The 23,098-nt window shown below is 42.2% G+C and overlaps 1 protein-coding gene across 8 annotated transcripts in view; it reads left to right on the top strand.

The window, feature by feature from the left end:
* Positions 1-23,098, top strand: part of otofa (otoferlin a) — a 373,830-nt gene that overhangs the window by 247,157 nt on the left and 103,575 nt on the right. For all 8 annotated transcript variants that reach the window (XM_043676366.1, XM_043676329.1, XM_043676363.1 and 5 more), the window contains exons 13-21: positions 246-405; positions 1,617-1,803; positions 4,639-4,825; positions 4,984-5,207; positions 7,088-7,196; positions 9,099-9,282; positions 13,191-13,311; positions 20,970-21,070; positions 22,146-22,236. In XM_043676366.1, coding sequence (XP_043532301.1) covers positions 246-405; positions 1,617-1,803; positions 4,639-4,825; positions 4,984-5,207; positions 7,088-7,196; positions 9,099-9,282; positions 13,191-13,311; positions 20,970-21,070; positions 22,146-22,236 — 1,364 coding nt within the window. The remainder of the gene's footprint in view (positions 1-245; positions 406-1,616; positions 1,804-4,638; positions 4,826-4,983; positions 5,208-7,087; positions 7,197-9,098; positions 9,283-13,190; positions 13,312-20,969; positions 21,071-22,145; positions 22,237-23,098) is intronic.

Raw genomic sequence — 23,098 nt, 5'->3', positions numbered from 1 at the left:
AAATGTAATTCACAAGCATGCATTCCACTCAGTTTATAGAATACTTGATAATAATTGGATTAATTTGTACAAGGCATTTGCCGTCTGACAAACTAATGGATTTGCCAGTCACTGACTGTCTCAGCATCTTATTTCATTATATACTTGATAAATAAAGTATATTTTAATTGATAGTGACAAACATTTAATCAAATTCAGAATCTCCAATTTTGTAATCTTCCTATATTTTTCACTTATTTTAACAGAACATCAATTCTACCACAAATGGGCCATACTGTCTGACCCTGGGGACATCACTACTGGGGTGAAAGGCTACATAAAGTGTGACATAGCTGTCGTTGGGAAGGGGGATAATATCAAGACACCACACAAGTCTAATGAGACTGATGAAGATGATATCGAAGGGTGAGGAGTTGCATTTACTGAAGAATCTCCGTTATTATATTCAACAGCAGTGAAAATGAAAAGCCTTTTTCATGATGTGCAGTATATATTTTGACTAGCACATCCTCCAATATACTGTGCTCTGATAAATACTTCGTTATATTTGCTCCAATCAAGAAACAAAATGCTGTTATGCTATAGCCGCATGATTTTTGTTTAGTGACGAAAGAATTGTGTGCATAAAACTAGAGGGAGGCTTCTAATTGGATGATATCATCAGAAATGTAATTATGAAGTAAGCTGACCGGAAGTATTCTGTGACAGGGATAGTTTTGGGGTTGAAATTTTCCAGGGGACCAGGCAAGTTGCTTCCCCATTCCCTGATGGACAATCAGTCACAGACTGGCTGCCTTTAAAAACAGTTGTTTTGCTGCAATAATGCAACAAATGATCTTGACAAGCTCTCAGAGAAAGGAAGTTCCTCCCACAAGGATTGCTGATCAATCCGATTGGCTGGCAGCCACTGCTGAGCTGTCTCAAGGAGAAGATAGAAAGCAACCGGACTTGGTGGGAAATCCAGGGTTCTTGGTCCAGGAGGGGTTGGGTCCACAGGTGTAAGGTTTTCGGTTCTGGATGCAGAGTGGCCATATCCAAATTGGGAGTAACATCCTGGGGGGACATGCCCCCACTGGGCACAGGACAGCACCTAAAGGATGAATCTCCTTCTTTTCTCTGTGGTAATGTGGTGGGTGCAGGAACCAGTTTTCACAGGCCACTAATTGGGTGGGACATCAGGCAGTGGCCTAGACCCCGTTCTATTTTACATGTCCACGCTGCTTGTAAATGTATTGCCTGGAAGAACCAGGAAATTCCCATTTCCAAAACAAAGCCAGGTCTCTAACTATTGCGATCGTTCCTGTTCTGAGTCTATTCAGTAAACTCATTGTACACAATTTTTGTGAATAAATTTGAAATTGTCTTACAAATACAAATATTTTAATAAATGCACGGTTCTCTATGAAAAGTAATATTTATTACACCCTGTCCTAAATTGTCATCAAACAGATGATGTAATAGGAGTGAATTGTGCTATCATGCAATATTACACCCCTCATCGGTGATGTTTCTGCTACAAAATGACACATGGCTCTTCACCTTCCCAAACATTCTTTTTGTGAATATATTTCTCTCAACAGTTTCCAAATGATTATCATCTGACTGTTTATCAACAGGAACCTATTGCTTCCTGAAGGGGTACCCTCAGAGCGGCAGTGGGCCAGGTATTATGTCAAGGTCTACAGAGCAGAGGGGCTTCCAAAGATGAACACCAGCATAATGGCTAACATGAAGAAGGCATTCATTGGAGAAAACAAAGATTTAGTTGATCCCTATGTTCAAGTATCATTTGCAGGACAAAAGGTATAGTGATAAATATTTAAGGCCCACTCTTTTACAAACTGAATGTATGAAAATACAAATATGATAGAAATATAATTGCACCTTTAATTCTTTGTCTCATCTATTTTACAATGTTGCCAGTCATTAATCAAAGAATTCCTTTTCTAATCTACTGGAATTAAAACAAAAACTGTACCTTTATGTTATGAAAGCGTCATAACACAAGTGCATTTTAAAAGGGAATGATGACGATACATAACGATTTATTTAAAATGTTAATTACCATAATTATAAGTAAGTTAACAGCTTAATTAAAGAAATTGATAAAGAAATGATTGATGCACAGTTTTATTGTTAAATGTATCTTGAAGATACATTGAAAAGTGTTTTATCACCACAATCTGCTGCCATTTTGAGCTGCAAAGAGAATAAAAAGGAATTACTTAAATAAGAGTCCATCTTCTGTTCAAACGGAGTGTCAAGCAAGACTTCAGGGCTTCTGCAAAGTCTCTGCAAGGTATTCCATGCCTCAAGGAGTCCCACTGGCAACAGAAACAACAACACTGTTGCCCCAGGAGGCCTCTGCTGCCGGACACCACTGAGAGTGGTGTCCCATCAGGGCCTACCACCACCAGGAGTCTCCATCCAGGGCATCACCACTCCCAAGAGCCCAGAATACGGACCTATCACCACCAGGAGTCTCCACCCTGGGCAATGCCACAACCAAGAGTCCAGAATACGGGCCTAGCTCCACCAGGAGTCTCCGCCCTGGGCAATGCCACTACGCAAAGTCCAGGATCTGGGCCGAGCGTCACCAGGAGTCTCTGCCCTGGGCAATGCCACTTCCAAGAGTCCAGGCATCACGACTGCCACCAGGAGTCCCAATCCACATCCTTGATATTGCAACCACCACCCCACTGACACCACTCCAGCCTTGAAGATGAGAAAAAAGAAGAAAAGGAGATGAAAAGCACATGGAGAAAAGGTGCAGCCTGGAGTGAACGGGCTCCAACAAGCCTGAACACGACTTACCAGGTTGGCATCGCCATCTTGAATCTATGGGAACATTGTCTGAATGCATTTCCAAAAGTTTCTCATTCCTTTCCCATAACCACAGTGAAAAGATCAGTGCCATTCTCTGAGAAATAGCCTGGAAAACAGTTCCTATTTTTTTCTGTGGCAGTTTCTCCCAAGGTTATGGGGAACATCTGCAAAACCTTCACCTTATTGTATTTAGTTATATATTTACCTGCTAATAGGTTTCTCATTTGAAAACACAACCTCAGCGCGAGTGGTTGAATTTTAAAATCTGTGATCAGATTTGGAAGATGACAAACAAAATTTGAAATGGAATGGTGGGATCACAATCTTCCGATCCATCATGAGGACATTACCCTCTCAAAGGGAGAGAGAGACACAAAGTTCTCCTTCCTTTTATTAGTTAGATATACAACTTGTAAATCGAACCAGAACTATTTTAGATTTCCTTTTTACAGAAAACCTGTATAACTCAGGAGTTAAAGCAACTCTCCAATTCCTTTCTATGTTGAAGCTACAAAGTACCAGATCACATCCAAACTAATCAAAAACTGTGTTCATGGACTATCAGGAGGGCTAATGGAATGTTGGCCTTTATTTCAAGGAGGTTGGGCTTTAAGAGTAGGGGAAGTCTTACTGCAACTGGACAAGGTTTTGGTGAAATTGCCTCTGGAGTACTGTGAACAGTCTTAGTTTCCTTATTTAAGGAACAATATCATTTCATTGGAGGCAGTTCAGAGACAGTTAACCAGGATGATCCTTGATATGGAGGGATTGTCTTATGGACAAAGGTTGGGAATCTTCTCACCGGAGTTTTGAAGAATGAGAGGTGATCTCATTGAAACATATCAGATTCTAGATGGGGCTTGACAGGTTCAATGCTGGGAGGATGTTTCCCCTCATGGCAAGGCTTGGACCAGAGGGCACTGTCTCAGAGTAAAGGGGCACCAGTTTAAGTCTGAGATAAGGAGGATCGTTTTTCTCAGAGTTTTGAGTCTCTGGAATTCTTTGCCACAGAGAGCTGAGGGAAGATTCCTTGTATATATCTAAGGCTGAGGATGATCGATTCTTCATCAGCCAGAGGATGAAGGGTTAAGGGGAAAGTGGATGTGAGGAATGTTGGATCAGCCATGATCCTAGTTAATGTTAGACTAAGTTCAAGGGGCCAAATGATCTGCTCATGCTTCTATTTCTTATGGTTTTATGGACTTTGCAGAGAGGTTTCTGCTGCTTAATTCAAATTACAAAATCCGTGGCATTATTTTCAGATGTCATTGGCTTATTACATTGGATACTCTTCAAGTGTCAAACTGTGTCAATTTTTTGCATGTATATTTTGGATATTCTGAAACTTGCAGCATTGAGAATAGTTTTAATCAGAATTCTGCTCTCTTTTCACAGTCAGGATTTGTTGTGTAGGCTGAAGACAACATAGTTTTCTTCTATGTTCTGGACTAAACAAAGCCTTCGATACAGTTCCGATGAGTCATTCACCTACCACACTTGATAGATGCAAATGATGAAATTTTGAAAGCAAAATCAGAACTGGAAATGAACTGTCTCAACAATGAATGCGCCACTTACATTTTCCTTAAATTGTGATGACATTACAGACCTGCCAATTGTTAGTGGAGTGTTAGTCACTGATTTTCAGTTTCAAAATGTGGTTTATTTTGACTTAGTTCTGTAAATAGTTGTTCTCACTGATCACAATTGTTATTCAAATCACAGTTAATTACTCGAACAGCAATTAGTTCTGTGCTGTTTTACCCTAGTAACTCAAACCCACCAATAACCAATTGTCTATTCTTTTGCCAGGGAAAAACAAGTGTCCAAAAAAGCACGTATGAACCAGTATGGAATGAGCAAATCATATTTACTGAAATGTTTCCACCCCTCTGCACACGAATTAAAATCCAGATCCGAGATTGCGACAAAGTGAATGAAGTTGCTATAGGAACGCATTTTGTTGACCTGAGAAAGATTTCAAATGATGGAGACAAAGGTAAACCAGTGCTTTACATCTGACCATTTCTCTTGATTGTCCTGCAACAGAATCCAAAAGGCATGTTTCCGAAATTCTTTACAATCTCCTCCATTAGAATTTGTCAATCTCTTGTACAGTGTTGGACGTATCATTAACATGTGATGTTCCCTTTACAGGGTTCCTGCCCACCTTTGGTCCTTCCTGGGTGAATATGTATGGGTCCACTCGTAACTACACCCTAATGGATGAACATCAGGATTTAAACGAGGGTCTCGGTGAAGGTGTTTCCTTTAGAGCCCGCTTACTCATTTGCATCGGTATGGAAATCTTAGACACAGCCTCCCCGGAGATAATGAGCTCCACTGATGTTCAAATGGAGTCAATACAACAGATATCAGATGTAAGTAGTACCATCTCTGGGAACTGAGTGGGGATTTTAAAGTCATCCTATTTTTCCAGCTCATGCTGAAGAAATCAGTCACAAAATCCCCAGGCCATTCGACCCAAGTCCATACTGACTCTCCAAGCAACATCCCACTCAGACTCACCTACCCCCACTCTATCCCAGTAACCCTGCATTCCCCATGGCTAATCCACCTAACTTACACATCCCTGGACACTATGGCAATTTCCCATGGCTAGTCCACCTAACCTGCACATTTTTGGACTGTGGGAGGAAACCCATACAGATTCAGGGGGCAAGTCTGTGTGGAGTTTGCAGTCGCATGAGGCTGGAATTGAACCTAAGTCTCTGACGCTGTGAGGCAGCAGTGCTAACCATTGATATTTACCTTGTAAATATTACACTGTCATATACTGCGATAATTGAACCCTGGAAAATACTATCTATTAAACGATTATACATCCCTTCCTAACAGCATTGTGAGTGTATACACGTCCCAAGAATGACAATAGTTCAAGAAGACAATCATCACCACTTTCTCAAGGGTAATTAGTTGCAAACAAACCTAGTCAGCATTCACCACGTCCTGTGATGTTTTGTCATATATATAGAAAGATTCTCCCTTTTCTAATTGGTAAAGATGTCATCCCATTTGAAAATAAGACGATTGCCTTCATTGAGACAGTGGAGAAGGATTTGTTCCATATTCCATAGTCTGTCCTTGCTCATACCAAGTCCCGTTCACTGACCATTCCTCTGCTCGCTGACTGATGTAATTTCCCAGTTAAACAATGGTTGATTTTAGAACTTTCAGTCATATTTTCAAACTCTCTCCAAGGATTTTTGCCTTCCCTATCTCTTTAATCTCCTTCAGCATCTCCGATTTTTACTTCTCCCAAACTAGAGGCTATGTCCCGGCTTTCCAAACGCTGAGCCCCACGTCCTAAATCTCTCCAATTCTATTTTTGAATATGTTCTTTAAAATCCATGTAGACTCAAAAACCCTTTAATTTAGATTATGGACATATACCTAATATCACCTGAATTGGCTCAGTGTCTAGTTTTGCTTTATAACTCTCCTGTGAAGCATCCTGGGCCTCTTATTATAGTTAAAAACAAATTACTGTGGATGCTGGAATCTGAAACCAAAAAAGAAAATGCTGGAAAATCTCAGCAGGTCTGGCAGCATCTGTAAGGAGAGAAAAGAGCTGATGTTTCCAGTCTAACTGACCCTTTGTCAGCTTTTCTCTTTTGCTTTTATTATAGTTGTTTGGTTGTACAAAATTTGAGTATTGTTATAGCTTTTCATCTTGCATTCATCAGGACATTTCACAAGAATCTAGATTAGAGTGGTGCTGGAAAAGCACAGCAATTCAGGCAGCATCCGAGGAGCAGTAAAATCGACGTTTCGGGCAAAAGCACTTCATCAGGAATACAGGCAGAGAGCCTGAAGGGTGGAGAGATAAGTGAGAGGAGGGTGGTTAAGAAACTTGTTGACACCAATTAGAGCCTTGCTAACCACACTGACCCCGGGGTCCCCTGACAGACTCTCTGAGGTTCAGACATCTCACTTGAAGGTGTATAATGGAGGGGTGTTTGTGTCCCACTATTCAGCACATTTGCTCAGATTTCAGAAACTGTTTGACAAAAACAGAAATTGCCGGAAAAGCTCAGCAGGTCTGGCAGTATCTGTGGAGAGAATTCAGAGTTAATGTTTCGGGTTCAGTGACCCTTCCTCAGGACACTTCCCTCCTTCAGAAAGTATCAGTTTTGTCAGATTAGTCAGTTTTGCATTTACCTGAAAAATCCAAATCAAATACTTTGCAAGGCAATATAACTCCTAAATAGTGTTACCATGTTTTAATTTTTAATCTCAGCTTGCTACAGGGAAGATGGAAGAGTTCTTTCTCTTTGGCGCCTTCCTGGAATCAACAATGCTTGACAGGAGAATTGGAGATAAACCAGTCAATTTTGAAGTTACAATCGGTGAGTGTGGTGTAAGTAATCCACTGCAGAGTGGAAAATAGTTTTTGTGGAATTGTGGATCTCTGATTTCAGTTGGTTAAAATTAGTGGATGAAAAATCCACTGTACAATGAGCAATTTCACACTCACATAATACGTTCCGAGGTCAAAAATTTATTCTGACGCTTTAAAGTCAACGTCACTTTTACAGAGTTGTTCTGGTGCAGAGGAAGGCCATTCAGGTCATTATTCCTGCATCGGAAAATATTTGCGGCATACCCCAGGGTCACAGAAACATAATTATGATTCATTAGGGCCACACTCTGGTTTGCAAAGAAAACCAGAAATAATCCAGTTTTTTTGGAAACCAAATTTCTAAGCAGATGGAAACTATGGCTCAATCTGCTGATGATACCTGAAGCAAGTAGTGAGACATTCTACACTGCCATGTCTCAGGACCCCGAGGAAGTGCCAACCTGCCACATACACCATGTTTCCCCAGATATCTGAACTCCAGTGGGTAGAATCTGCTGCCTGGGCCTGTTTCTAACATTGACCTCCATGTGGAGAACTTGGGCTTGCTGCATTTAGCCCACCTTCCTGCCATTTCTAATCTCAGGGCAATAATTAAGCAGAAAAATAGAAGAACAAACACAACCCCATCCCACATTAATCAGCATCTTCCTCCATCCTCCCACCCCTAACCACATTGCACCCTGACCATATGTTCGCCCCATCAGGGTCTCCTCCTGACGATGCTGAATCTCTCCCCTTATCATTGGAAATGTTCACTCCCCTCAACCCATCCCAACAACTTTTGAACTCTGCCTCAGAAGCCTGTGGGGGTGGGGACATTAAATATTTTTAAGGCGGAGATAAATAAGTTCTTGCTGGGCAACAAAGTCTAAAGTTTTTGGATTTTGTGGGGAATGGGGACTTCAAAACAAACCTTGCTGTCAATGTCTGAGTTGTACTCAGTCCTGTTCACCCCTATGCTCACTATCCTATGGTGACTCCTGTTCAAGGAATGCATTGATTTTTAAATTCTCCTTCATGGTTTCAAATCCCTCCACTGTCTTGCACCTCCCTATCTCCATAGCCTCCTCCACCCCCCACAACCCCCCGAAATACCTGTCCCACTCTAATTCCAGTGTCTTGTGAATTTCCAATTATAACTCCTGCATCAATGGTTGTGTGTTCATGTGCTAGGACTAAAGCTCTGGAATTTGCTCCTTACATCATGGAGGTCTATATAATACTGTCCTCCTTTAAGATCTTTCTTAAAACAGTCCTCTTTAGCTAAGCATTTGGTCATCTGAATCTCTCCTTATGTGATTCAGAGTCACAGAGCCACAGAATCATACAGCATGGAAACATTGATCCAAGCAGTGCATGCCCATCATAATCCCAAGCTAAACTACTCCCACCTGCCTCCAAACATTTTCTATTCACTTATCCATCAAAATGTCTTTTAAACCCTGTTTTACTGTTTCTACATGCACCACTTCCTCGGAAGTTCATTTCACACATGGGCCACCCTCTGTGTAAAAAATGTTGCCTCTTATGTCTTTTGTAAACCGCTCTCCTTTCATCTTAAAGATGTGCCCCCGGTCTTGAAAGTCCCCATCTTAGGGAAAAGACAACTACCATGAACTCTATCCATACTCTCATTATTTTGTAAATTTCTATCAGGTCACCTCTCATCTTTCTACACTCTAGTGAAAGAAGTCCCAGCCTATCTGCCTTTCTTTATAACTCAAACTTCCATATCTGGCAACATTCTGGTAAACCTGACTCGGTACAATACCTAATTTCACAATGCATCAATGAACCAGGGGAGCTTTCATTACATGAGTTATCGTTATCATCTTAAGTTTCCCTTTCATCTGAGGCAAAGAAATATGATCACTCTGCTTCTCTCCAGGTAACTATGGGAACCAAATTGATGGAATAAGCAAGCCAGCTGTTCGCAAGAGAAAAGGGGGAGGGGACACTGACGAGGAGGAGTCCGAACTTCTCCAGAACTCAAGTGAAGATGAAGTCGATGATGATGGCGACCTGGAACCCATCTCCTGCACTCCACCAATGAAACCGGTTATAACTGACAGGTCTGTGCTCTTTATGTAATGAGTCAGTATTCAACTATTTGCTCCAGCACTCATTCACATAGAGAATCTCACAGACCAAATGCTCAGAGTGTTACTCAGATGTGGCTTTCTCTCTCTCCACCACCCTCTGCTGGTGTAATAAAGCTCTGAACAAGCACAACTGAGCAGGATTTGTACTCACTGGCTTCTGAATAGCAACTAAATCTTAATGTTAGAAGAAAGTCAAGATGAGAATTTGACTTCATATTGCTCAATTGTACTGGGTGAGAAATACGACCAGCACAGAATGACTAGCCTTTCAAACCGTGTTCCAGGATTTTACCAAAATACAGTCCACAGTTCTATCTCAAACATTCGCACACTGCTCAGCTTTTTGTAGCTGAAACTATTTATGCAAAATTGAGAATGTCACTGACCTAGGGGCCCTCTTGTGGCTCACTTGCAACATCCCAGGAGGCATGAGTTCAAATCTCACCTGCTCCAGAGGTGTGTAATAACATCTCTGAATAGACTAATAACAAAAATTGGTTAATTTTTTTTAAAATGTCACCAATCTATTAAATTATTGATCCAAACATAGAAATGTTTTTCTATATGACATTTCTCATGATTTGACGTAAGAAACGTTATGGCTGTATCAGTGTAAGAGCAATATAATTTAATTGGATTGAATAAAGGTGTTACATTGGAAGCTTTCCAATACTCTGAGACTTTTCCAGAATCTCTTCCAGAATCTCCAGATTCCTGGAAGATTACAATCAGTGCATCCACCTGTGTCTGCAGCTCCTTCCTTTAATAGCCAGGGGTATATCCCATCAGATCCAGGGCAATTATCAGAATTTAGCCCCGTTTGTTTCTCTAGCAATTTTTCTCCAGTGATATTTATTTTCCTCTGTTTGCCCCTTGATCATTTGAAATGCTACTGATATCATTTTCTGTGAACAAAGTCAGAAGACACACAACACCAGGTTATAGTCTAACTGGTTTATTTGAAAGGACAAGTTTTCAGAGCACTGCTCCTTCATCAGGTGAAGTCATGAAAGCCTGTGATTTCAAATAAACCTGTTGGACTATAACCTGGTGTCATGTGACTTCTGATGCTGCCCACCCCAGTCTAACACCAGCACCTCCACAGCGTGGCATCTTCTGTGAAGGCTGATGCAAAGTATTTATCAGCTCCTCTGCCATTGCCTGGTTCCCCCATTATTATTTCCCCAGCCTCACTCTCTAAATAGCTTGTGTTCATGGTGGCTTCTGTTTTACTTATAAATCTAAATAAGGTCAAATTTTATTTTTTCCCCCTTTGTTTTTTATGCTTTTTATGGTTTTTAAAATTTCCCCAAACCTCAAACTTACTCTTATCTTTGCCACATCCTTTCTTTCAATTTGATGCCATCAGTTAGCTTTCCTGGTTGACTATGGTTGTCTAATCCCCTTCCTCAAATCCTTCTTCCTCCTCTTATTAACATTTACCTGCCTCCCAACATTCAGTAAATATTTGGCTATTTTATTTTATTCTGACCGAAGTGGATAACCTTACAGTGTGCTACGCTGTATTCCACATTCCTGCCCATTCATTCACCTGCAACAATGCAGCCTGTTTTTATTCCTCTGTAGCTTTTCTGTTCCCTCTTCACTGCTTATTTATTTATATAATCAACAAAGTTCAGTAAAATAAGCAATTTCAGAGTTCAACAATACCAACACTGGTGATTCACATCAAAATTAAATTTCAATTAGATGGGGGACAGGCTTTGGGGAGTCAGGTGATGTGTCACTCACCACAGTATTCCTAGCTTCTGACCTGTTCTTGTAGCCACTGTGTTTATGTGCTGAATCCAGTTGAGCTTCTGATCAGTGATAACTCTCAAGATATTGACAGTGTGGGATGCAATGATGACAACACCAGTGAATGCTAAGGGGTGGTGGTTAGATTGTCCCTTATTGATGATGTTGAGAGTGTGGTGCTGGAAAAGCACAGCAGGTCAGGCAGCATCCGAGGAGCAGGAGAATCGATGTTTTGAGCAAAAGGCCTTCATCAGGAATAAGGCTGTGAGCCGAGGGGGTGGAGAGATAAATGGGAGGGGGGGTGGGGCTGGGGAGAAGGTAGCTGAGCATGCGATAGGTTGGTGGAGGTGGGGGTAATGGTGAAAGCGTGAGAGAGGAGTGTGGAGTGGATAGATGGGAAGGAATATGGACAGGTAAGACAGTTCAAGAGGACTGACCTCCAACAACCACGACCATCTTCCATGTCAGGTATGACTCCAACCACTGGAGAGTTTGCCCCCAGATTCCCATTGATTCCAGTTTTGCGTGGGCTCCTAGATGTACACTTGGTCAAATGCAGCCTTGATGCCAAGGGCTGTCCCTCTCCCCTCCCCTCTGGAATTCAGCTCTTTTGTCCATGTTTGAACCAAGGCTGTAATGAGGTCAGAAGTTGAGGGGCCCTGGCAGAACCCAAACTGGGCGTCACTGAGCAGGTTATTGCTGAGCAGGTGCTGCTTGATAGCACGGTTGCTGACCCCTTCCATCGCTTTACTGACGATCAAGAGCAGAATGATGAGACGGTAATTGGCCGGGTTGGGTTTGTCCTGCTTTTTTTTATGTAAAAACATAGTTTGGACAATTTTTCACATTGGCGGGTAGATGCCAGTGTTGTAACTGCACTGGAACAGCTTGACCAGGGGAGCTGTAAGTTCTGGAGCACAAATCTTCAATACTATTGCCGGAATGTTGTATTTACCTTCCTAACTGCCAACTGAACCACCTGTTAACTTTAAGAGAATCCTGAACTAGGACTCCCAAGTCCTTTTGAGCCTCAGATTTCTTCCCCCATTTAGAAAGTAGACTATTAATTTTCTTTGTTCTTCCTACCAAAGTGCATAACCTTGCACTTTCCCACGTTGTATTCCATCTGTCACTTCTTTGCCCACTCTCCCAGCCTGGCCAAGTCCTTCTGCAGCCTCCTCACTTCCTCAACACTACCTGACCCTCCATCTATCTCTGTGTTATCTTCAAACCTACAAACAATGGTTTCAGTCCCTTCACCCAGATCATTATTGTATGATGTGAATATTGTGATCCTCTGAGGAACTCTACTCCCAAGCAGCCATTATGAGAATGATCCCTTTATCCCCACTCTCTGCCTTCTGCCAGTCAGCCAATCCTCTCTCCATACCAGTACCTTGTCCCTTACACCATGGGCTTTTACCTTATTTCACAGCCTCCTGTGTAGCACCTTGTCAAATCTGGACCTGTAGCACCTGGAAATCTGAATCGATCACATAAAGAAATAGACATACTCATGATGCCATCACTGTATCATGGCATGTATAAAGCTTTCCATCTCCATCATGTTGAGTTCTGTCCTCTTGCAGCCTGGCACGTTGAGGGGAACATACCACAGTACATCTGAATCATTCAGCTTGAGCCCAGCCATGCAAGTGCCTGTGATTGAAATGAACAAATGTAGCTATCAGACTGTGTAATAACAGTTTGTTGCATTCTTCATTACTGCATGATCTGTGTCTTGTCCTTGTGTTATGAGCCACCTTCAGTGTGACAGCATGACAGTAACAGAACATCAGAATATTATATCATTCTCACATCATAGTGGTACGTTATTTCATGGAGCCATGCCGTTATGGTGCCAATCAGACAGCAACCAATACAGGGCACAATACTGGAGATACTGAGGGTACAATGCCGCTTGTCCAAGTCAGTTATTTTTAATACGAAATAAAATGGTTCAGCCTGTGGAAGTAAACCTGCTCTAAGCACAGTGAATAATATTGCTGAAGATGTGAATGATGGTATTAGTTTTGTGTAATTTTTCAATTGTGAATGCTGCAGAAGAAAGCAGTATCCATTATAGTAAAGATCTGTTGATTTGACTTCTTTATTTTCAGAAACTACTTTCACTTGCCATACTTTGAAAAGAAGCCATGCACCTACATCAAAAGCTGGTGGCAAGACCAGCGAAGACGTCTCTACAATGCAAACATCATGGACAAAATTGCAGACAAGCTGGTTAGCGTTCCAGTATCATTTTGTTTTCTCCTCAGGAGCTTGATCTGAAAACAGTCGCACACAGTCTGGTATTTGCCAGATGAGTGATCCAGTAATTGGTTGTGGTTTATGACCTAATTCACAGATAGTGAGGCAAATGACATCTTTCTGTGCCATATATCATTCTGATCCACTGTTCATCAAAATATTTGTAGGGTGAAATGTTTAAAAATACTGCTGGCAAAAGATGAAGATGGAGCATGGTGCCAACTACTTTATGTACAAAGAGTGGATCTGATTCGTTTGATAATAGGCCATCTCAGTTTTTAATCTCATTGACTCAGAGACAGTTACAGCACACACGGAGGCTATTTGGCCCATAGTGTCCATACAAGTAACAAAGATCTGGTTACACTAATCTCATTTTCTGCTGTTGGCCCACAGCCCTGGAGATCATGGCAGTGTGTGAAAATCTAAATTCTGCTTGAATGCTGCAGGAGTTTGAGTCTCCTCCATCCTATGGGTGAAAACATTTTCTCCTCCACTCTGCTTTTAGCCTTCTACCCCATACTAATCTATGACCACAATTATTAACCCCTCTACTAACAGAGAAAATGCTGCCTTACCCACCCTATCTCTACCTACATAACCTTATACATGTCTATAAGGTCCCATCGCAACCTTCACTGCTTCACTTGCAGCCTTTCCAATCTTTCCTCAGAGCTCAAAATTTCAGGCTAGGCAGTAATCCTGGTGAATCTCCTCTCCACCCCCTCCAGTGCAATCACATCCTTCCTACAGTGTGGTGACTGGAACTGTCATAGTAATCCATTCATCACCTAACCATAGCTTTATACAATTCCAGCATAATCTCCTGCCTTTGGTATTCTGTGCCTCAACTATTAAAGGCAGGTACCCATTATCCCATCTTAGCTACTTTATCTATCTGCTCAGCTACCTTCAGAGATCCACAGGAAATCACAGCAATGTTCCTCTGATCTTCAGTACTATCCAAGGACCTACCATTTATTGTGTATTCCCTTTCCTTGTTAGTCCTCCTCATGTGCACTTTTCCATGTTGAATTCCATTTGCATTAATCTGCCCACCTAATCAATCCATCAATATCCTCCTGCAGTTTCTAACTATCCTCCTCATCATTTACCATCTGGCCTATTTTTGTGTCATCCACAAACTTTTTGTACATAGCCCCAAGTTTACATCCAAATCATTAACGTACATCACAAACAGCAAGGGCCCCAGTTCCAAACTCTCCAGAATCCTGCAGGCTTCCAGTCAGAGAAACCTTACTTTAATATCACCCTCTGTTTCCTGCCTCTCAGTCAGTTTTGGATCCACAATGTCACTTTGTCTTAGTCCCATGGGCTCTTCCTTCCATGAGCATTCTGCCTTTAGGGATCTAATCAAAAGCCTTGCTAAAGTGCACCGAGATCACCTCAAATGTATTACCCTTGTCAACAATTCTGGTTACATAGAGGTGTACAGCATAGGAACAGACCTTTTGGGCCAACTCATCAATTCTTCAAAAAAATTCAATCAAATTTGTCAAACACAGCTTTACCTTAACAAATCTATGTTAACTATCTCTGATTGTCTCTCCAAGTGCAGGTATATTCTGTCCCTCAGAATTCTTTCCAATAATTTCCCCACCACTGAGGTTAGACTGACTGGCCTATAGCTTCTTGGTCTAACACTTGCTACTTTTTTTAATAAGGAGATGACGTTAGCAGTCCTCCAGGCCAGCAGATTTCTCCACTCCACTGCTATACCAGCCAGTACATGCTCTCTTTCTCTCTCTCTCTCTTTCTCTTTTTCTCTCTCTGTTTTTCTTTCTCTTTTCTCTCTCCTACGCTCTGTTACCCTCTTTCTCTCTCTTTTCTCTGTCTTTCTCATTCTCTCTCTTTCTCAGTCTCTCTCACTCTCCTTCTCTCTTCTGTGGTGCATAAGGAATCTAGTCTTTCCCTACATATTGTCTTGCTCTTTACTTACTTACAACTCCTTTCAGTTTTCCGTTAATGCTACGTGCCAATATTTTCTCATGCACTTTCTTAGCTTCTCTAATTTCCTTTTTAAGATCCTTCCTGCACTATTTATGCTCCTTTAGGGACACTCTCATATTGAGTCCTCAATATCTTCCACAAGCTTTTCTTTTTTTTTCTTAAACTTAACCTTTATATCCCTCAATATTCGGGGTTATCCAGTCTTGGTCCCACACTTTGCCTTTAAAGGAACATATAGACTTTGTACTCTCCTTCCTCGAGTGCCTCCTACTGACCTGACACAGTTTTATCTGCAAATAGCTGCTTCCAGTTCATATGGGCCAAATCTTGTCTTATCTTAGAAAAATTAGTCTTTCCCCAGTTTAGAACATTTATTCCTGGCCTCCTCTTATCCTTACTCGAATTATCCTTCTAACTGAGTGATGGTTACTATCTCCAAAATGCTCCCGTACTGATATATGTTTCATCTGCTGAGGCCCCTTTTGGAATATCAGCCCCAGCACAAATTGGATAAAGTGTTCTCCTGGATGTAATTGAGGAAGTCTGTTCACTCCCTATCTTGCAGACTAAAACAATCCCAGCTGAGATTGTATCATCAAAATCCTTGAACATTACTGCCTTATTATTCTTACAATTCTCTGAAGTTTGATGACATGTTTTTCCTCTATCTCTCTCTCTCTCTCTCTTCCTCTCTGTTTGTTTGGGGACCTATAATACACATAAACAGTGTGCTTGCTCCTTTGTGTCTTATTTACCTTCCCATACCGCATCTTTTAGCGATCCTTCCAAAGTAGCATCCCTTCTCATGACTGTTTTGGCAATACCGCCTCTTCTATTTCCCTCTATGTTTCATCTGAATACTCCATAATCATATTCCTCAAGCTCCATATTCCATCCAGCCTTCTAAACTCACTTTCTAATCTCGGTGATGGTTTCCTCGGCTTTCCAATAGAACGTACCAGTCTTTCAACTTTTAACTCCAGCTCACCTTCCCTCCCCTTGACCATTTCCCCTGCCAATCTAGTTTAAAAGTACCCCACCAGCATTAGCAAACCTCCCTGCAATGATGTTGTTCCTGTTCAGATGTCCAATTTGAACAGATCCTTGCTGCCCCAGAAATGGTCCTAGTGCCTCAGGAATCTAAAGGCTCTCCCTCTTGCACCAAAGCTGCAGCCACTATGCCGTTGAGCTGTTCCCATCCTCACTACTGCATATCTTCAGGAATTATCTGGAGATTGCTACCTTTTGAAGTCTTTCCTGCCTAACTCCCTGAAGTCTGGTTGCAGGATCTCATTTCTCTTTCTGCCTTCATCATTGGTACCAACATGGACCACAATCTGTGGCTATTCACCCTCCCCATTCAGAATGCCCTGCTGTCATGTCATGACATTCTTGACCTTGGCACTGCCAGGCAACAAACAATCCTGGAGTCACATCAATAGCCACAAAAACTCCTGCCTACTGCCCTCACTAACAAATCCCCTACCACCAATGGCCATTCACATTTCTTCCTCCCCATGTGAACCACCCACAATGCTCTGGCTCTGCCAGGGAACAGTCACTCTCACCATTTTCAAAAACTGAGAAATGATTTACAAGGAAGATACACTCAGGAGAATTCCTTTAATCCCTGCCTGGTACCCTCCGTCTAGTTGGACTATAACCTGGTGCTGTGTGACTTCTGACTTTGTTCATCCCAGTCCAACTCCGGCACCTCCACATCATGACTCTCTGCATACTGTAATTTTTTGCTTTCATTTGCATTTTTATTTGAGAAAAATAAGTGAATGGTAGATATAGCCAGTGACAACACCATGTGTATTACCTCAGGTGTAATCAAATCACTCCTGCAGCATGTGTGCACTGAGAGTTTTGGCTGGCTGTAGCGATTTGGAACATGCAGTTTCTGCTTTGAAGCCACGACAAAGGCAATTATAGTTTTGGAAAGCAGTTTACTCTGAGGGTTTGTTGTACCATAAAGGAGTTTGAGTGTTGGACATTTGTTGTTCCGATACTCAGGATAAATACAAAATAGTTTTAATGAGCTTGTTCAGAAGTGTAATGACACACCTGTACAGGAGATGGGACTTGAATCAGGACCTACTTCCCCAAAGGTAGGTGTACTACCACTGCACTGCAAGACCCTATATCCGATGTATCCGACATATATCTCATAGTGTTCGGACTGCAGTTTGTTCTCCCAAGGTCCCCAGTGCCCAGGTGTGGATTTCAGCCTTTGCTGGTCATCACAGACTGCCTGCCTTCGCATAGTGCCTCGTGTAAAAACAATGACTGCAGATGCTGGAAACCAGAGTCTAGATCAGAGTGGTGCTGGAAACGCACAGCAGTTCAGGCAGCATCCGAGGAGCAGGAAAATCGACGTTTCAGGCAAAAGCCCTTCATCAGGAATACATAGTGCCTAGTGGCCAAACAAAGAACAACATTTAATGAATTTCCACTGAATATGTTTAATGTAAGGTACTAAAAGACGAAAAAAAGAAGGTAATTCTGCTATAAGGTGCGAATTTGCTGTACTGTGATTGATGAATTGGGGACACTGTTTCTAAAGCACAAACCTTTAAGCCGTGTGTTGGCTGTGACATGATTACATCACCACCACTTTCAGCACTGTTTCTAAAGCACCGTTTTTCTATCATGTGGGGTTGCACAAGAATGCAACAGTCACGTTATAGAAGAACTACCTGTAGATAAAATAGGGAAATAGCAAGTTAATTTTAAAGGAATAATATAATATTTTCAAGTAAGCTGATGACACAAATCAGGTCGGATTGAGAATAGTCAGTAGGGTGTAAAGCAGATTTTAAGGAGATTTCGACAGGTTGATATCTGGTAAATACATTGAAATAAAAAAACGAAAACACTGTGGATGTTGAAAATCAGAAACAAAAACAGAAACTGCTGGAAAAGCTCAGCAGGTCTGGCAGCATCTGTGGAGAGAAATCAGAGTTAATGTTTCAGGTTGAGTGACCCTGCCTCAGTCGAGTAAGGGTAAGTGTTAGTTATCCACTTCAGTCAGACAACCAGAATGGTGGAGTATTATTTTAATAGTGATAAACTGGGAAAGGCTGATGTACAAAAGGAGCTGAGTCACCAGTCCCTGAAAGCAAAGTTAAAAATCACACAACACCAGGTTATAGTCCAACAGGTTTAATTGGAAGCACTAGTTTTCAGAGCGCTGCTCCTTCATCAGGTGTTTGTGGAGTATAAGATCATAAGCCTTTGTGTGAGTTTTAACTTTGTACTCCCCAGTCCAACACCAGTATCTCCAAACCAGGTGCAACACCCAGCTGGAGGATCAATGTTATATTGGCCTTCCTTCCCATTTTCAAGCTGGTTCTGCAGCTCAGTGCTACACTGTGGGTTTACTGTACCTTTCATTAGAATGCTGCTGTCACTGTGCACACAAGATCCTTCTCACAGGGCTCCTTGCTTTCTCCCTCATCGCTCACGGTGAAATGCTCATGGTCATGCCTTTTTACACATTTTCCTCTCAGTCAGAACTTACTGATGATGTGCCTTTTAGCACTGACACTAATCTAGTCAGCTGTCATGGTTGCCAGCAGAGCTCCGTCTAGGGGTTGGGCATATTGGGAGGGTACCATGCCATGTTGATCTCTGACCTGTCTATGTGCCAGCAGTGTACCCAGCAAACACATTGCACATGCTTCGACCAAATGCCGTATCTCAAAGCCAAGAGGAAAGTGAGGACTGCAGATGCTGGAGATCAGGGTCGAAAAGTGTGGCACTGGAAAAGCACAGCAGCTCAGGCAGCATCCGAGAAGCAGGAATGAAGGGCTTATGCCCGGAACATCGCCTCTCCTGCTCCTTGGATGCTGCCTGACCTGCTGTGCTTTTCCAGTGTCTCAAAGTCTAGTCAGGTCAAGGGACACAGCTTTCAGTTGTGCGGTCCTGGAACAGTAAGTCAGTGGCAACATCTGCTATCAGTCCAGGGCCTTGGACACAGTCAGTTAGGTCACTTGGGACATCAGGGCCTGGCGTCCATCTTGTTACCGTCTGGAGAATGGGCTGTGGTCAGTCCTGCAATCCCAGTGTAACCAGTCCAGGGAGCAATGGTAAATCTGTTGGGGAGCTGAACAGAGATCAGTTAGATGCATGCTTGAAGCTAACACTAGGAGGTCAAAAAAAAATCTGCAGTGAGCAGAATGACCAAATTAGTGTCAACTGGCATTTACAATCAGTGAATCCCACACTGGGCTGACTGGCAGGTGAGGCCTACAGTGGGCAGACTGGGAAAAGAAGCCAATCTGAAGGGTATTCACCAATGGCTGTCCTCCTGCTCTTCACAAAGTTCTCCCCAAATTTCCTACAAGATTTTTGTTAAAAGATGACAGTAATGCCTTTAGACTGAGGCCACAGTTACTGCAGCCTTGCACATTACCATGTAGGTAATGTGCTTGGAGACACCATGAATGTCACAGGAAGATGAAACATACACACCATAGCCACACCACACCATACACACCATAACCACACCACACCATAACCACACCACACCATACACACCATAACCACACCACACCATACACACCATAACCGAGATTTTCATGCTTCCAAAGTTTTCAGAATGTGAGATTTAAAAGTGACAGTAGAAACCAAATTCCACCCCCCTGCCCCATACACACAGAGACACACACATGTACACACAGACACGTAGACACAGACAGACACACAGACACAGACACACACACACATTTTGAAAGGTCACATTAAATGCCCAACTCGCAAACTCCATGCTCCCAAACTCATAATCCCCCCCACACCTCACCTCCAATCCTGCACAATCCTCCATGTCAATTCAATGCCCTACTCATCCCCGATGGCTCCACATACCATCCTGTGCTAACTCCTGCCACTTCTCTGTCAAAGTACACATTCCATATGGAATCGATGAACCATACAGTAAAGGTGATACTGCTTTAAAAACACCCACTTATAATCACCTTTCAGAAACAGCTGTTGCTCCAATTCAGAAAATGTCAACAAAGCAGATCTCCAAAGTATCAATCACAGAAGCTGGAAGCACATGACATCGCTTTCTACTAAAACAAAGAACAGCGGATCCAGGAAATCTGAAACAAAAACAGAATTTTCTGGAGAAACTCACCAGGTCTGGCAGCAGAGTTAATGTTTTGGGTCCTGTTTTGATGAAGGATCACTCGACCCAGAATGTTGATTGCATTTTCTTTCCACAGATGTTGCTAGACTTGCTGAGTTTCTCAACAGTTTTTACATTTCCTAATTAACCTGTGCAGTGATGTTATTATAAAGCCCTGGAGTAGGTGGATATTAAATCTAAGCTAAAAAAAAATTCCCAACTCCAATGACCCATCCCAAAGACAAACATCTGCCCCATTGTATTCCCATATAATTAAAGTTATATCCAGTATAGGTGTCGTAAAAGAATGCCATTTAGCCACCCCAGTTTTGTGTGGTGTTTTTTCAAGGGTAATTGATACATTAAAACATTCTTAAGAATTGTTTCAACCATGAAGTTGTTCCTATATAAGAGTTGGTCACCAGTGAAGTGTTATATTCTGATAGAGTTAGCACTGTACTGCTTGTCTTGTTCTCTGTTACTGCTGCTGTATTAATTAATATACTCCAATTCCTGCCAATAGGAGGAAGGCCTCAATGATGTTCAGGAGATCCTGAAGACCGAGAAACCCCACCCAGAGCGTCGGCTCCGAGGTGTCCTGGAGGAATTGAGCAGTGGCTGCACGTGGGTACAGATGGAGATGAATAAGAACATAAGGAATAGTAGCAGGAGCAGACGATGTCGTCCCTGAAGCCTGCTTCGCCATTCAGTCAGATCAGGGCAGCTCTTTGTGTACACGCTGCTTCCCTTATCCGCCCGCTCACCATAATTCTCAATTCCTTTACTGTTCAAGATCTATCAATGTTTGCCTTAAAAACTTTAATGGGGAAGCCTCAACTGCATCACTGAGCAGGGAATTCCACATATTCACAATCCTCTGGGTGAACAAGTTCCTTCTTAATTCAGTCCTAAACCTGCTTCCCCTTACTTTGATGTCCCCGGTGTTACTTCTACACACTACAGACTAGTTTAATAAACAATAATATTCATTGCTATAAAGATAGCTTTGCCTCTATGTCAATTTGGTCTGTCTACCAATTCTGAATTCTTCTAAGATTTATCAGCAATAACAAAACTACTTGGTAAAATATTGAAGGATGGCTTTAGCAGTTTAATTTTGAAAATCTTTCAACCGCCATCTGAAATAAGCAACATACTGTGATGCCTGTTCCAATTATAATTTAATTGCTCTTTGTTCCAATTATAATTTAAATTCTGTTTTATTTTTCAGCATTGTCTATGTTCATCCCAGGGTTATATTGTATTGAAAAGTCAGTATTCCTCATTATCCATACACCCATAGTACAGCCTGCCTTCATGTTAATCTGACTCAGCTGGTGGGGACTTGGGTTTAGGTCAAGATCAGCATCAAGGGGTCAGTGCATTGTCACAGGTTTTGACCTTCTCTTGAAGTGTTAACCTGAGGTCAGGCCTCCTTGCTGCTGATGAATCCGGCAGACCCCATGCCCCTGTTGGAGGGAGAGTGAGCAGTTTTCTTTATATCCTGTGTAATACCTTCCTCCAGGAGGTTAATGCTGTTTATGGAATCATGAAGTGCTTTGAGGCACTGCTGATGCCTGATAGTGGGCATTATAAATGAGATTGACAGTGGATAATGTAACTTCATTGTTTATTGTTCATCCAAGCCACTTGAAGAGAAATCCACTCTCTATCTGAACATTTTCTGTTCTCCCTATAGCCGTTTTGTGTCACTGGCAAATAAGGATCAGAGTGCAGCAGGAAAGACAAAACTGGACAGGGAGAGGCTTAAATCCTGCATCAGAGAAATGGTATGTTCAATGTGCCTAATGTATTACTAACCATTTATAACAAGATACCTTAATGGGAAACTAAAGACATATATATATTTTTTAAAAAAAAGATTGCTTGAGATCCCCACGCAGTTTAATTAGATAATTCTGTTCAGAAACAGGGTCAGACTCAAGACCTGAATGCTCCGAATTTGTAGCTTGGGAAACAAGACCAAGATTCTGTCAAGATGTCACAACTCCAACACATTAATCTTTTCATGGTTCTGACCAGTTCTGCATCTGCAGTGTTTGTTAACGTTATTCTGAGATTTTTACCTGACGAAAGCTTGTGACTTCAAGTAAACCTGTTGGACTATAACCTGGTGTTGTGTGACTTCTGAGGTTTTCAGCACTTAGGTTTTTATGTTCATTTTATTCCGATTCTCACCTGAAACCAGCTGATTAAATGTAGCTGGGGAGAAAGTGAGGTCTGCAGATGCTGGAGATCAGAGATGGAAATGTGTTGCTGGAAAAGCGCAGCAGGTCAGGCAGCATCCAGGGAACAGGAGAATCGACGTTTCGGGCATAAGCCCTTCTTCAGGAATGGGGAAAGTTTGTCCAGCAGGCTAAGATAAAAGGTAGGGAGGAGGGACTTGGGGGAGGGGGGTCGGAAATGTGATAGGTGGAAAGAGGTCAAAGTGAGGGTGATAGGTCAGACTGGGGTGGGGGCGGAGAGGTCGGGAAGAAGATTGCAGGTTAGGAAGGCGGTGCTGAATTCGATGGATTTGACTGAGACAAGGTGGGGGGAGGGGAAATGAGGAAACTGGTGAAACCCGCGTTCCTGCCTTGTGGTTGGAGGGTTCCTAGGCAGAAGATGAGGCGCTCTTCCTCCAACCATCAT

This window comes from Chiloscyllium plagiosum, chromosome 3 (assembly GCF_004010195.1).
Source record: "Chiloscyllium plagiosum isolate BGI_BamShark_2017 chromosome 3, ASM401019v2, whole genome shotgun sequence".
Classification (NCBI taxonomy): Eukaryota; Metazoa; Chordata; class Chondrichthyes; order Orectolobiformes; family Hemiscylliidae; genus Chiloscyllium; species Chiloscyllium plagiosum.
This window is presented reverse-complemented; position numbering and strand designations above follow the sequence as displayed.